Source organism: Saccopteryx leptura, chromosome 6 (genome assembly GCF_036850995.1).
Source record: "Saccopteryx leptura isolate mSacLep1 chromosome 6, mSacLep1_pri_phased_curated, whole genome shotgun sequence".
Classification (NCBI taxonomy): Eukaryota; Metazoa; Chordata; class Mammalia; order Chiroptera; family Emballonuridae; genus Saccopteryx; species Saccopteryx leptura.
Genome location: NC_089508.1, coordinates 75,437,123 through 75,453,363, shown reverse-complemented (window position 1 = coordinate 75,453,363; position 16,241 = coordinate 75,437,123). Strand labels below are relative to the sequence as shown.

At 45.2% G+C, this 16,241-nt stretch overlaps 1 protein-coding gene across 1 annotated transcript; it reads right to left on the bottom strand.

Annotated features, from left to right (window-relative positions):
* Positions 1 to 5,705: 5,705 nt before the first annotated feature.
* PATL2 (PAT1 homolog 2) lies at positions 5,706 to 14,200 on the bottom strand. The gene is made up of 14 exons (XM_066343628.1): positions 14,170 to 14,200; positions 13,404 to 13,606; positions 12,346 to 12,426; positions 11,466 to 11,608; positions 10,899 to 10,976; positions 10,556 to 10,697; positions 9,011 to 9,131; positions 8,814 to 8,911; positions 8,546 to 8,599; positions 8,312 to 8,445; positions 8,018 to 8,177; positions 7,383 to 7,523; positions 6,450 to 6,547; positions 5,706 to 5,892 (listed from the first exon to the last, which is right to left on the bottom strand). The coding sequence occupies exons 1-14, from the start codon at positions 14,183 to 14,185 to the stop codon at positions 5,706 to 5,708; spliced, it is 1,656 nt and encodes a 551-aa protein (XP_066199725.1). The 5' UTR covers positions 14,186 to 14,200.
* Between the last annotated feature and the right edge of the window lie 2,041 nt (positions 14,201 to 16,241).

The window sequence follows — 16,241 nt, the reverse complement described above, 5'->3', positions numbered from 1 at the left end:
GTCTCCGCCCCCTGCCCCACACCCGCACCCAATTACGTCATGGGCATGCGCAGTGTAGCCAACCCTCTCCCTGCTTCGTGACCCTCAGCTGCAGCTGGGCTTTCTCTGCCCGTGACATTACTTGCCTGTAGAGGCGACACCAACCACTCCGCCAAAGCCACATCTTCATTTGCCTCAAGCCTGCTCTTTACTTACATACCCTGAAGTGCCGTATTTCCCCATATGTAAGGCGTATCCTTTTTCAAAAAAATTGGGGTCTAAAAACTGGGTGTGTCTTATAAAGTGGTTGTAAATTTTTACTTGCGTTTCCCGCTTTTTTGCGCGAATGAGAAGTATGAATTTTATGATGAATAAAACTTTAGTTCAATAATTTTATGTAAGACAATTTTTTTCAAATTTTGGGCCTCAAATTTAAGGTGCATCTTATACATGAGAACATCTTATACATGAGGAAATACGGTAGTTGAGAGCCTAATTTAGCAGCCTAAGGCAGGCTGTAACAGTTTGCTCACTCTGTAGCATTACCATTCACTGCCTTAATCTAGCTGCCACACCTAGCTATTGCAGCCCGTTTCCTGCCTCTTTTCTTGGCTTTTCCTGTTGTGCTATTTTCATCTGTGTACAGGCCCTAGGGTGGTGCATGTCCTTAGTAGTGTGGACTGATCCATCATGAGGGAGTTGACCTGAGTGTTGAAATCAAATAATATCTGTTGTAATGGGCAGGAAATCAAGGTAAGGGGTGGAGGTGGTGGAGTTCCCTTTTCATTACTACTCTTCTCAGGAAGTGTGATCCTAGATCAGCAGAGAGAGAGAGAGAGAGAGAGAGAGAGGAGCAGAGGGGATGATGATGAGAAGCATGAAGTAGGCTTTTTGGAAAGACAGCAGTGCCTCTGTTATCAGCACATTCTTTTCCACAATCAGATGGCTAGGGCTTTGTGTGTGTAAAATGCTTTTCACCCTGCATTGCTTTCTCCTCCTTTATTAGAGTGATTTAATTATCATGCAGACTGCTATAACATGTGAAACCTATGGTCCCTATGACTTCGATTAAATTTAAATCTTGGCTCTAGAAAATCATCTCTCTGTATATCCCTCAGATCTAGCCTTTCCCCCAGGATAATCAGCAGTCCCTGAGGCAGAAGACAGTGGGTTACACTTGACTAATAGCCACACTAACCAAAACTCTGACAGGTTAAAAAATAACATTTTGACCTAACTTATGTTTCAGTGTTTCAGCCCTAAGATGAAACAACGCCTGTGCTACTTTACATAAGACCACAGGGAGCCTGAAAAGACTTCAGAGCAGTCCTCAAAACCTAAAGAAATTATTACCTTACCCTACCTCTGACCAATCAGCTCCCAGCGTGATCCCAATCCCTAATCCAGGCATGGCCAACAGCTTTTGCCCCCGGGCCAGATTTGAAAAAAGCCTTTTTTCACAGGCCAGACGAAATATTAAAATTAAAAAAATGTTAAATACAAAGATGATTCATTTAAGTAAATAATTTTATTATGTAATTTGTTTATGAATAAATATGAGTGAAAAGATTTTAATATACATTATTTTAATAAAGATATATTTTAATAAAAATATAATTACATACCGTATAAATATCCAAAATGTATCGCAATCAATCAAAACAATGTTTAATTAATAGAATGAGCTTGAAAGGGTTATATCACAAATAAAACAATTATTTCATTTTACAAACAGCCTGGACACGTTTTCAGTTATCAACTGCAGCTATTGTCTATGCTACAATGCCACTTGATTCAGCACACTTGACCACAAAAATAACGAATTGTTTGACCTTGGGTGCGCACTGGCAAACTCCGCCTAAAAGAATGTGGGTTTCACATCACTGCTAACGTCAAACAGTTCATATCGAGTACAGATGAGTACAAAAGTTGTAAATCTTTATAACGGAATATTTTTAAAAAGTAAGTATAGTGAATCCATTCGACCAATTATTGGAAGTTAACCCTAGTTTAGTCACACATGGAATTCTTTTCCGCATATCACTTATTTTCTTAAATATCTTGATTACTAATAATCAAAGATGCTTCCACTTCTGAGTAGCTGAGATTTTAAAGTAGCGGAGAATATTAAAAATTTAATCACGGCCGCATAAACTCACTACACGGGCTGAATCCGGCCCATGGGCCATATATTGGCCATGCCTACCTTAACCCATGGTGCCTTGTGATTTGGCCCTGTATAACCTGTACCTATAGGCTGTAGAGGAGTTTCGGCTTTTGAGCATTAGCTTCCTGTTCTCCTAGATGGCACCATTCATCAATAAAATAGCTACTATTTCTCTACTGCAATTCTTGGTGTTTAGTGTTTGGCTCTGCTAGCCCCAAATGGACAAATTCTTTGTTCTAAAATATGTCATTCTTAAAACAAAAAAGACTTCCCTTAACCTACACCAAAGCCTACCTACTGCCAAATTTCTACTTCCCTTTTAGAAAATTCCAAGCTGACTCCTCTTGTAGTCAGAAAAACTCCCTCTCCTTACCTCAACCCCTGTAATCTAGCTGCCATATCCACCAAAACTGCTCCTCAAGATTAATGATGTCTGTATTACCACAACCAGCCATCACCTATCACTCCTCACTACTTTTTTAAAGTACTTTCTTTTCAACTTTGGTAATATCACTTACCTAGTTTTTTACCTATTTCCCTGGCAACTCCTCAGATGGCTTTTCTTCTTATGCGATCTCTTCTGACATCTATATGCTGATAACTCCCACTTTTGTGTCTTTATCCCCATTTTTTGCAAATCCAGACTGCTGTAAACTACTTACTTGCTTTGTCTACTTGGATTTCTAATAGGACTCAAATTTAAAGTGTCTAAATTTGATATTTTTAACCCCTCACAAACCCATTTTTCTCATTTTCCCCCACTTCAGTATGGGGCCCCCACCATTCACTCTACCTGGAAATAATCCTTGATTCTTAACCACTACCCTTATCCAGCCCATCAGCAATGTCTGTCAACTCTTACTTCCAAGACTTTTTCCAAATCTCTTGTTTTCTGTCATTACTACTCTTAAATTATTGCCTGGGCTGTTGGGAGGGGGGGTACCTATGGACATTTCCCGTTTGCCCTTATTCCCTAAACATTTAGCAGTCAGTGATCTTCTAAAAATAAAATGTCAGGTTACTGTCCTGTTTAAAATTCTTACTCATTGCAGTTTAAAAAAATCAAAAATTTTGGCCCTGGCTGGCTGGCTCAGTGGTGGAGCATCGGCCTGGTGTGTAGAAGTCCCATGTTCAATTCCCAGCCAGGGCACACAGAGAAGTGTCCATCTGCTTCTCCACCCTTCCCCCTCTCCTTTCTCTCTCTCTCTCTCTCTCTTCCCCTCTCGCAGCCAAGGCTCCATTGGAGCAAAGTTGGCCCCAGAGTGCTGAGGATGGCTCTATGGCTTCCGCCTCAGGCACTAGAATGGCTCTAGTTGCAACAACAGAGCAACGCCCCAGATGGGCAGAGCATCGCCCCCTAGTGGGCATTCTGGGTGGATCTTGGTTGGGCGCATTTAGGAGTCTGTCTCTCTGCCTCCCTCCTTCTCATTCTCACTTCAGAAAAATGCAAAAAACAAACAAACAAAAAAAACCCAAATTTTTAAAAATCATGGTTTACAAATCTATACCCTGCCTACCTCTCTCCAACCTCATCATTCTCCCCACTTATCTGTGTATTTCAGCCACACTTTCTTTTCCTGAAACAGACCAAGTTCATTCTCACTTTAGAGGCTTTATGCTCAATAGTGCCTCTACATGAAATACTTTTTATTTCAGCTTAAATGGAACCTCTTTTGACAGGCCATCCTGGACCATTCCACTCCAGTCACTCATCACCAAGTTTTGTTTTCGCCATGGTATTTATAACTATTTGACATTTTGCAGTTAGTCCCTGTGCAAACAGAATGTAAGTTTCAGAAGAGCAGGGACTTTTCTTTCCTCACCACTATTACCCTAACACCTATAATGGTTCCTGGTTCATAAAGGCACTCCAGTGTTTGCTGATGAATGCATAACCTTGTTTGTCTAGTTCAGGGGTCGGGAACCTTTTTGACTGAAAGAGCCATGAATGCCACATATTTTAAAATGTAATTCCGGGCCCTGGCCGGTTGGCTCAGCGGTAGAGCGTCGGCCTGGCGTGCGGGGGACCCGGGTTCGATTCCCCGCCAGGGCACACAGGAGAGGCGCCCATTTGCTTCTCCACCCCCCCCCCTTCCTCTCTGTCTCTCTCTTCCCCTCCCGCAGCCAAGGCTCCATTGGAGCAAAGATGGCCCGGGCGCTGGGGATGGCTCCTTGGCCTCTGCCCCAGGCACTAGAGTGGCTCTGGTCGCAGCAGAGCGACGCCCTGGAGGGGCAGAGCATCGCCCCCTGGTGGGCAGAGTGTCGCCCCTGGTGGGCGTGCCGGGTGGATCCCTGGTCGGGCGCATGCGGGAGTCTGTCTGACTGTCTCTCCCCGTTTCCAGCTTCAGAAAATAAATAAATAAATAAATAAATAAAAATAAAATAAAATGTAATTCCGTGAGAGCCATACAACAACCCGTGTACTTTACGCATTATCCAATAAAAATTTGTTGTTGTCCTGGAGGACAGCTGTGATTGGCTCTAACCACCCACAACCATGAACATGAGCGGTAGGAAAGGAATGGATTGTAATATATGAGAATGTTTATTTTTAACGTTATTATTTTTTTTTATTAAAGATTTGTCTGTGAGCCAGATGCAGCCATCAAAAGAGCCACATCTGGCTCGCGAGCCATAGGTTCCCAATCCCTGATCTAGTTAAACCAAACATTTCATATACTGAAAGAGATATTTATATTCAACTCTCTTAGCTCAGTTTAGGCTTATGTTTATAAAAAATGGCAACATTGAAGCAATTCCCAAGGTCATACTTTTGTTAGATATAACAAGACCTTATCCCTTATATTAACAACATTCTTAGAGCATTCACACTTAAGCAAATGGCTTTTATTACACCTCCTAACTTACAAACAAGTTTCAACACATAATTATATTATCTCTTTAATTATACCTTACTATATTCTGCCTTTTTAGGCATATTATTCAGGTTTTTGAAGAAAGCATAAGAAAATGTTTTGGGAAGGGTCCTCCAGTATATCAAGGCATAAGAAATGTCTTCAGACTCTTGGATCCCTGTAGACATAGCCCATATAGCTAGTGTCTGATGGTTAAACTTTTCCCACATATACAGATTCCAGAACAATGAGGTCAGTAGATTCAGGCAAGCCTACAAAGAAAACAGGTGTTAACTGCAAACAATTCCATTTTCTAAAGTATTAGTGTGGTTTAATTACTATCTCTTTCCACCTGATCATAAATTCTGAGGACAGAGATGACCTCCATGTTGTTCATATTTATATTTTGGAATAGTTGTCCCTCAAGTGTTTCTTGAATGAACAATTCAGTTTCTCAAATTAAGTCTTGTCCTTAAATAGCTTAACATGGTAAATGACCAAAGCACCTAGGAATCAAATGGTTTGTTTGAAGAAACAGGCCATAGGGCCCTAACTTGAGGTAAACTGGTTACTCAGTATATGCCAGAATTTCTGGAACTACTTCTAAAAGCAAACTATTCTACATGCTCTTGGTTTAAAAGAAATAGAAAAGTAAGTGACAGAAACTAGGTTAGGCTTGAAGAAGGGATAAGGCCTCGTTATGTCTAACAAAAGTATAACCTTGTTTCTGCCGTAGCTTGCTGCATCGTAGCTTCTAGCTGCTGTACCAACTGTTTGTCCACATGGCGACAGAACATGGGAAGAAGGTTGCTGGGGAAGGCTAGGGGTTCTGCCAGAGAGGCTGTAGGCAACTGAGCTATCTCCCAGGCGATCCAAATCACTATGTCTGTCCTGGAAGGCCAAGGAGGAAATACACCAGAGCATTTGTATTTATGCAGGAAACACACTTAAGGCCAACGTCTTTATCCTTTTCCACCACTATCACCCTCTGTGCATGTAACAATTAAGAGAAAACATGCACATTTGGTATATGCCAGAGCACTGTTCAGTGCTTTATACATCTTCTCTCTTAATTTTAAGAACTCCAAGTAGGTAGTACTGTCATTCCTAGATCCCTAGTTTATAAATGAGGAAACAGGCTAAGAGAAGGTAAATAACATGCTCAAAAGTTATAGTGCTAATAAGTGACAGAGGCATTATTCAAACCTAGATCTGTGTGACACTAAAGCGTGTCCCCTTAATTACTATGTACACTGCCTCCCATGGAAAATAACGTTCTAGGGGACTAAGGCAGGGGCCTGGGAGGCAGAGCAGCAATAGCTCTGCTAGTTTTCCTTTTGACCAGCTTCCTCCCTGATGCCTGAATACACCATTCAGGAAATATCTCATCTGGCCCAGTCAACACATCCCAGAGGTACTGAAGTATTTATAGGCCATTTTGATCTTACCAAGCTATATGGTTACTACTGGATTCCTCTAGGGATGGATCCAGGGATACCAGCTGCTCTCCATGACTCAGCAGGGCATAGAGCAAAGATATTCCAAACTGCAAATGATCAAGTGTCCAGGGAAAAATGAGTTCACCTCAGGCATTTGGTGCTTCCCTGGCTGTTGTCCCAACTAAAAGGGCAATTCTACATGTACAAATGGAACCCAGTACCCATTAAACTCAGATATTACACTGGCTGGCCAAAGAACTTTTAGACCTTTCAAAGGGAATCACTGCTCTGAACTTTTCAAAAGGTTCTTTGAGGAGCTGACTAAATGCACACTCATGGGTTCTGCCCCTAGGAGTCAGAGTCTGTAGATCAGGAAAGGACCCAGGAATTTGACACAAGTAGTCTGTGGATCCCACTTTAAGAAGCACAGCTGTAGGCAAAGATCTTCGGAAAGGGGTTCATAGGCAATTCTCTGGCATATTAGAAGAGATCAGAACTTTATGTCTAAAGTCTCATCTTTTAAAATGTTCTGCTTTGTATTTCTTATGTACCTAATATTAGTATAGTGTTACATATTAATGACTTATAAACACACATATGGGTGATGTGGTTCAGATTTTTTTTTTCCAGAAGGGAAACAAAAACCAACTTTGCTCTAGAGGTCCACACCAGCACCGTCATCAGAGAGCTTGTTACAAAAGCAGATGTGTGGGCCTCCCCTCGGTCTACTAAAGGAGACTCTCTGACAGTGGGCCGAGAACTGGTGTTCACATAAGCTCTCAAGGTGATCCTAGTGCTCACGGGAAGTTGATAAGTACTGCAGAAGATAAGCTGCAGAGATGAGAAGACTGGGGAGATGAGAACAGTCCCTCATTTCTTCCTTGCCAGTGATACCACCTGGAGGCCATCTATGCAAAGAGAAAAGGCTCCCAGATATGTTACCCGATTCTGAAGCACCACAGTGACTGGTCGCTCTGAGGAGCCAGGTGGGAGAAGCACTAATCCCTGAAGTCCTTGGAGGAGTTCTTGGAAGGTCAAGTGACTGATGTATTTGCCCAGAGGTTTGAATAACACTTGTAGGACCTGCAAGAAGGTAAATGAGTGCCTGCCTCTCTGACTCTACTATAACTTTACCTCCTCCTACCTTGCCTCTGATCCCTTTTCTTGCTGACCTGCCTCTGTCACCTACCTGATCAGGTTATTTACCAGACCTATCCCCACTAATGCCTGTTCCCAACACAAGTCCTTCAACATGTACTTGTTCTAGGATGCCTTCCCTAGGAAAGTCAACACAAGCCTCAACACTTGTCAGGGAGTCCGTATTTTCTCACCCTTTACAGCGCACAATCTCACCTGTGCAGCCAAGGCCTGTGTGTTTTCTTTTGTTCATTATACCCAAAGATGACCAGCTGTTCCTATAGTTTATCCTGTAACTCGCTCACCTGAGGGTGGCAGGGTCGACACCCCTCACTGCCCAGCACCTTCTCTGGCATCTCTGGGGGTGGGAACTGGAGGAGGAGAAAAGATCCCTAACCCATCCATGAAACCATCCTTTTCTCCACTTAATGCCATGGTACCTGGTCAGCTGCATCCCTCTTGACAAGGAAGGGCAGATGGTGGGTGATAGCCAGAAGAAGGCTAACAGCCCGATCCTGGGGCAGGAGGGGGAGCAGCCGGGCCACTAGGGTTTTCCCCTTCCTCACAGAGAGCACCTGCAGGAAGCCATCTGCTGCCTCCCTAGGAGTGAGAGAGAATATTTTCAGGGCAGTGCAGAGGAGAGGGCGACATGCCGGAAAGGAGGGGCTGAAGCAAAGCCAACGTCTTTGCCGATCCTCCCCCTCTTGGGCTAGGCGTGACCCTCCCGCACTTACTCCAGGTTATTCCACTCCTGGGTCTTTAAGGCCTGGAAGAGCTTCTCGACCTGGTTTCTCTGCTGCTCAGAGTAACAGGGCTGTGGAGGCCCATTCTTCTGACCCTCCTCTATCTCTAGTAACTGAAGAAACATCTGGGGATTTGACAGGAAAAGAGGAAGAAGAGGTCAATTTGAGCAACATCCCACTTTCAAGGGTAAATTAGGAACTCATCTCTTAAGGAGCTGATCTCACCTTCTCAATCCAGGACAACATCCGAAGCCTCTGACTGCTTGCAGCTCCCGTCTCCTAGAAGGAAGTCCCAGCCATCACCCCTAACCCCACAGCAGCAGCCCGGCCTCCAGAGAATCTGAGCTGGAAAGACTAAAACGAGCCTTTCCACTTTCTGACCACACTTCTTCCTCCCTCTTAGGTCACAATCTGTACTCAAGCATGAGGGTGCTCAAGACCTTTCTCCAAAACAGAGAGGAGAAAAAAGGTTCTGGGAAGATAATGCTCCTACCAGCTCTGGAGATCCATGGGGCACAGCATCAATAGCTCTGCGAGGGCTAAAACACGTGGACACGGCTACCTGGCCCAGGGAACCCTCGATTCGAACCACTGCACGAGAGGAGTCAGGACAGGCGTATGTCCCTCCCCTTTCCACCCTCTGTCCACCCGGATGGACAGCCCAACCCAGCAGGTCAGCCGAGGTCCTACCTGACTCATAAGTCTCTGCCTTCTGAATGTAAGGCGTTACCAGCTTGAGGGACTCAGTTTTGCTCCTTCGTCCAAGCAGCTCTTCATCTGCCTCCTTCTTCTCTAGTTTCTGATAATATTTCTGAATCCATGAGATGTAAAAATGTATTCTCATCTTCTGAATTTACAATTAAAATTCTCAAGTGCAACTTCTCAACACACCCATTCCAGAAATGTTCCTGGCCTCTTAGGCCCCATTGGCAATCATTTTAAAATATCTTAAACATACTGTGCCTCATGCTACCTGTCCTGGGACCCCCATACTAAGGACTTCAAAGCTAGGGTCCACTACCAAGTCTGATAGAAAGGCAGAGAGAAAAGTGGAAAGCCAGGAAGCAAACCTGTCCCAGCATCTACAACCTTCCTGAATTCCTTGTTCCCAAGTTGTACACTGCACACCTCATATCCTTCACCTCCTCGTTTTGATTTTGATTCTACCTGTGCTTTCCAAAGTCAGACTATCTGATGGCATGAAGACCATCAGTAGTGTGGAGTAGAGAGATAGTGCTATTGTCACTTGGCCTCTAGGCCAGTTTGATATTTAAGGATTTTCTCAGCAGCTCTAATATTTTCTTAAAAGAAATCTGTTCCCTGGCCAGGTAGCTCAGTTGCTTAGAGCATCATCCCAATATGCCAAAATTGTGGGTTCAATCCCTGGTCTGGGCACAGATTTCTTTAATATAAAATATATATATAAGAAAATAATCAACCAACAAATGCATAAATAAATGGAAGAAATTGATTTTTCTCTCTCTAAAATCAATAAAAAAAGAAAAGAAATCTGTAAAATCCCAAGGTAAAATAAAGCCATTGACTCTGAGCCGAACAAGGATTTGAACAAAGCTCCTTTCTTTAGGAGCAGTACCAAAGAAGGCCAGGGTATAAAAGTATTCATTTTCAGTGATCCTGACAGAGGAGTTTTGAAGCAGGCTGGAAGCAAACAAACAAACAAACAAAATTAAACAGGAAGGACATAAAGGCGAGAACCTTGGTAGGGGGCTCATGGAGGTTGAGGAGTAAGTGAAACAAAACTTGGACAATCAAAAACCCACACACAAAGATCGTCCCCGTAAAGGAAGGGGAGATAGGAAGCAGGAGGAAATGAATGGAAATGTCTGCCATCATTTGTTCAATTCAACAAATCAAATCCGTCTCTTTCTAAGATCCTTGGGTTTTCAATCAAAAAGTAAAAGGTATGTAAATGAATATTTATAACAAGACATTTCTAAAGACTCACAAAAGTATACAAAGGTGGAAAAGTCCATATTCCTAGGCTGAATAGAGGAAATTCTTGGCAAAGGATGGAGACAAAACCTCAGTGTGTTTGGGGAATTGTAAATGACCCCATTTGGCTGAGAAGTAGGAGACTAGAGGGGTGAATGAGGTTGGAATGTCAACTTTAGAAATATGGCCCCTACAAGCTGAAGGGAGGATCTGATCCAGCCCACAGAGTCCGGGCCCTTTTGACCCCAAGGTCAGAGTCTGGGAAGAGCACACACGGCTCACCTGGTAGTAGTAGTCATCCAGGCAGGGGTTCTCACTCTGCAGCTGGACCATCTGCACTTTTATCACCCAGTCCTTCTCTTTTCGGGTCATGAGGTTAGCATAGGGGTCTGGTTGCTGAGACCAAGGCTTCTTGGCTGGGGGACTTGAAGCCAGCAGTATCCCTTTAGGCCCACCCACCCTGCCACAGTGAACTTCCTGAGTAGGGAGTGGAGAGGTCTGGGAAGGACAGGAGAGAGTGCAGGGGTGGGCAGTGCTGTAGGAGTCCTCGCTGTGCAGGGGCTTTGGGGGAAAGACCCAGCATGTCGGTGAGGTGCCCTCACCCTACTGCTGGTTTAGGTTTTACCTTGATGTCCGACTATGCTGCTGCAGCTGCAAGATCCGTTGGTGCTGAGGGTGCAGCTGGGTCAGGTGACTGGGAAGACTTAGAAAGAAACTCGGGCTGGCTGAAAGCAAAGTCTCAGCTCCCTACCCCCTCCACTCATTTAGCTTCTGGTGACCCCAGCTGCACATAAGGAAACTGTTTATGTGCCTCCTCAAAGTCGGCCACAGAAAACATCACAATCCTAGCTCAACAGGGCTTGCGTTCCCCTCCAAAATGTACTTTTCTGCGATTTGGCTGCAGGAAATCTTGACACAGTAGAGAACCATTTAGCCCAGTTGTTGGGAGTTCTGAGTCCTAATCTCAGTTCTGCTATGCCAAGTAACCCTCAAGTAAGGGTTACCTTTGCTCATCTTTGAGGCAGAAGGGGCTGGGCTCTACCTCACGCTTTCCTTATTAAGATTCCGTAAGTATTTATCTGTGGCAGCTGGTAGAGCGGCCCCACCCCTCCTCAGTCACTACTTCCTGAGACCTCTGGAGAGGAGCTCAGGCTGTGTGGACGCTGGGTTGCTTGGCACTCTGAACCAGTACCTGAACCTAAGGGGCCATGAGGCTGGTGGGCTGCAGAAGAGAGACGGGTCTGGTGAGAGCAGCTGAGGTCCCAAGTGCCGCACTGGAGAGCTGGTGCAGGGAAGGGCGGGCCGGAAAGGGACTGGCGACAAGTAGTCCAGGGTCTAAGAGGCATTAAGAGGTTTGGGAGAAGACTATCTACACCAACAGATGCTGCTCTTGCTGCTGAGTGCCTTCCCTGCCTCTCCATTCTCACCTGCCTTTTCCCTCAAGAACCTCACCAGATATTTTCTTGTCTCAGGGGACAGTCAAGCCAGCTGTAAGGTCACCAGTTGGTGGATCCCGTTCTTGTTTCTGAAAGGGTTTGTCACTTCCTAAGGAGCAGCTCTTCAGTCCCTGACAATGTGCTTTTCCTGCTGTCTCTCTGTCGTAGTCTTCTCTCAGGCCTTTGTGCCTTCAGCCACATGGGCAATGCTTAGCTGTTTCTCTTCAGACTCACCTGAAGCCCTCCTCAGGAGTGCAATTTCCTTTCCTCCCTGCAGTATCTCCTGCAATTCTTCCACCCCAAACCACGTTCTCACTATGCAGTTAATTGAAGGGTAAGCGCTCTTTCTAGCCCTAAGCTCAGTGCTGCTTATCTGCTGCAATGCTGGGACGTAGAACGTAGAACGAGGGATCTAGTTTGTCATATGAATGCCAGCCATCCCAGTACCACCTCTGTCATTTACCAACCTTCCCTACATGCCGGCATCTCCCACTTCCCATGCCTACACCTCACTTTGGGAGCTTCTCCAGAGCAAGGTCAAGAGCAGACGACCGAACAAGACGGAAATAAGAGACACTCGGCATGCTTTGCAGCACCCAGTCACTTCCTCACACTGTGGAGACTGGAGCGACTCACCTGCCATTGAAAGCGTAAGGAGGCAGGTGACATCCCCAGCACACCAGACGCCTTGATTCCAGGAGAGCTAAGAAGATCTCTCTGGAACAGAAGGGAAGAGCAGTCAGGCTCAAATGAGCCTCTGTGGTGTCCTCTAAATTCACCTGTGTCCATGGCAGGTGGGGAGAGGGGGACAGCAAGGCCAACCATTTCCAATACCCAGGACAGTGGTAACCTGACCCTCCCTCACAATCAAGTCAACTAGGCCAAGGCCCCTCTCCCTCCCTGAGGGGAAGCAAGACTGATCTCAGGAGTAGATTGAAGGAGAGTCTGAGTCACTTCTCACTTCATTCTACATGGGAATCCTTGTCTGTCTCCACTGGCTGTGGGCATCCAAGGGAATACGTATCAGGAATGAACTGCTGAGACATGGGCCCAGAAAGATCACTCACCTTCAGCACCAGGAGCAGGACCAACACTTATAGGTGACACACAGCCCCGACAGGACCTTTTTTTTTTCCCTTAAGTGAAGTGGAGTGGCAGAGAGACAGACTCCCACATGTGCCCTAACTGGATCCACCTGGCAAGCCCTCTATGGGGTGATGCTCTGCCCATCTGGGGCTGTTGCTCCATTTCTCAGGAACTGAGCTATGTTTAGCTCTAGAGGGGAGGCCATGGAGCCATCCTCAGCACCTGGAGCAAGTTGCCCTACTTGCTCCAACTGAGCCATGGCTGCAGGAGAGGAATAGAGAGATAGAGAGAAGGGAAAGGGGGAGGGGTAGAGAAGCAGATGGGCACTTTTCCTGTGTGCCCTGACCGGGAATCGAACCTGGCACATCCACATGCTGGGCTGATGCTCTACCACTGAGCCAACCAGCCAGGGCCAGGACCTGGTTTTTAAGGTGAAGACAGCATCAGAAACTAAGTGGATGACAGGAGGAAAGAGGGAAGGAAGAAAAGAGTCCCTACTCAAGTTCAAGCCTGAAATAAAAAACGTATTTGCCTGGAGAAGAGGAGAGGGATATTTAACCACAGTCTGTGAGCTGCAGACAGTTTAGGACAACTGACCCTCAAGGTACCTGGCTGTTATGGACAGCACTGAGGCCAGCTGGATCCCCAAGATCTTCCTCCTCTTCATTTACTTCCTCCTCCAGGTCCGGGTCTAGATTCTCCTCTTCCTCCTCATTTTCTTCCTCCTCCTCCAATTGGGATGCAGACATCAGCTCCTCCTCCGGAGCAAAGGGTCCACAGGACTTGCCTGGGCCTTGGTGTAAGTGATGGCCTGAAGAAGTAAACAGAAGCTCAGGTGTGAGGAGTCTCATCTAGAGAGGCTGTTTCTCAGTAGTACTCTATCATTAGCTGTCTCCAGCACCACCTTCAAACAATTCCTCCTGCTCTAAGGGTTCAGTTCGCTACTCCAGAAGGCCCTACCTGTCCTCCACTAGAACAAACAGAACCTGGCAGGGGCCAGACACCTTCACTTTCTCCATCCCCTTTTCAATTGCTTCAGGCTCCTCCACCTGCTCTCCTCTACCTAACAGCCCTTTCTGTGCCTCTTTAATCAACCAAGTTCCAGCTATCCTAACTCGCTGCAATTTAGCCCTATTGTATGCCAGATACTTTACAAGTATGTGTTCATTTAACTCTTATAACTACGTATCATACAGGCCTGTTATTGATCATTTCACATTGAAAGTGAGAAAAGGGGGCCTAGAAAAATGATTTCAGTCACCCAGCATGATATAGCTAACAAGTGGAAGAGTTTGGAATCACTCCCAACAATTCTGGACACACAAACCCATATCCATGCTTTTTATCCAGATACTACGGCCCACTTGGGGGTACCTTCAAGACATTTCATCTTTGCAGGCTGGCGGACTTCCTCCACGGCTGCGTCCTCTGGTGAGAGAGCCCTGTCAGCCTCTGGGAGGTAAACCTAGGACAGGGAAGAGACCCAGAGGCATCCTCCTCCTCAGTAAGGCATGGCAGCCTAAAACATGGTCATCCCCTGACAAGACTTTCAGGGAACTCTTGGCCCAGGATCTCAAGAAGCAGGACTCTTGGCTCTCAGACTGCCATGAACCCCGACCCTCTGACCTTATCAGCCCAGATCTAGACAGCTGTCCTGCAGAAGGACAGAAGAAAGGACATAGGTTCAGGAGCGGAGAAGCACAATCACACAGACACCACCAGCCTCCATCTGTGCATAGTGAGGGGGCCTCGCAGCGGCCTTGCTGCTGACACTTACCACCTGACGGCTGCTGTCCTTTCTGCCTACTTTAGCCATGGAAGCCTGGCCCAGTGCTGTCTTGCTGCCTCTGGCTTTAAGGGTCCCAGCCCCTCCCCTATTTTCCTGTTAAAGGGCCAGAATCCCCCAACAATGGCATCTTGATAGAAACATGAGAACATAATCTTACGATAAAGAAAACTCTTAAAAGGGCAAAAGAAATAAACTGCATCTTTCACCAGTCAAGGTTTGATTACAGTTTATTGGGAGTAGACCTTTAAAAAGAAGATCCCTATTTTCCACAGCTACAGTAGGAACTTTGTGTGGTTATGTTCCCTTCAATCCCTAATTCTGCTCCATCAAAACTGGATAGGCACATAGGTGAATCCTGGGGAGATTACCTAGCAACCAAGCGCTTCAGGGAGTGCACATGGGATCCCTGCAGTTCACCTGGCGATGCCTGCCCTTCCTGTGTCCCATGAGCTTAGGTCTGCTACCCAGCTCTGAGTGATGAGAGAACCCTGTAAATATGGAAATTAGATCTTAAAGGTAAAAACACATTTCCATGAGTTACACAAACAATCTTGCATCTTCTTGGCTGTTCTAATAAGAAACTGGTTCAGAAGCTGAGGAATAAAAAGAGAAGAAAACAATAACAAAAACAAGCACATTAGTACTACAGGTCAGCAACAACTAAGCCCCAAGGGATCCTGGGTTCTGTGCCCACATCCTGTGTTCAGCTGAACCCCACACGACTTTGTAGAATTCTGAATAAAAATAAAAACAAAGCTAATTTCTTTCCATCAGAAAGGCAAGGTAGGGGTCTATTTTCCTGGTTATAGGACTACGATTCTTGATGCCTCTAAATAAAAATATTTGTTTCAAAAGTTTTGCTGTAGGTCAGAATTGTATGGATGGGGGAAAATTTTAAGTAGCTTGACAGTTACTGAAAAACTTTTTAATGATCTGAATTGGGTTCAGGAGTTTAATTATGTTATTCAGCTGCTTCTCTCATGAATTTCCTAAAAGTTCACTTTAGTTATTATTAACAAAAGGGCAAAATGGTGAATTTCAGTGTTCCAGAAGTGAGTAATTAGGTTTTTATAGAGACCACATCTGACGGAGGAGCAGATTTTCTTTCTGAAGGGACTGACCCCTTGTACCAGCCAGTACCAAGCAGGTCATATGGGGTTTAGTTTTCAAGATGACATCCTTCCTTTGGCTGTTTGAAACTTCACCTGGGCCCTTGCCAGATTGCTCAGTTGGTTGGAGCATCGTCTGGAAGAGCAAAAGTTACCGGTTTGATCCCTGGTCAAGGCACGTACCGGAACAGCTTGATGTTCCTGTCTCTCTTTCTCCCCTTTCCTATCTCTCTAAAGTGAATAAAATAAACATTAAAAAAGAGATTGTTAGGAAATTCCTTAAAAAAAAAAGAAATTTCACTTGGGACCTCTCACCCAGGGGCTGGGAGTTTTAGTCAATTGTTGATTAAAGCTGCTGCCTGTCCCAGTTCTTTCTTTTCAGTGACATTAAACATGTGTATCTTAGCAGATAATGCTATTCACTGTGTCACACAAGAAAAATAAGTTTGTGAAGGAAGCATTATTTTAATTGGAATGTAGTTAATTAAACTGCCTTACTCTAATAATCTAAACATTCTGAGTGGGAAACTCAGGCTTTATCTCCTCCA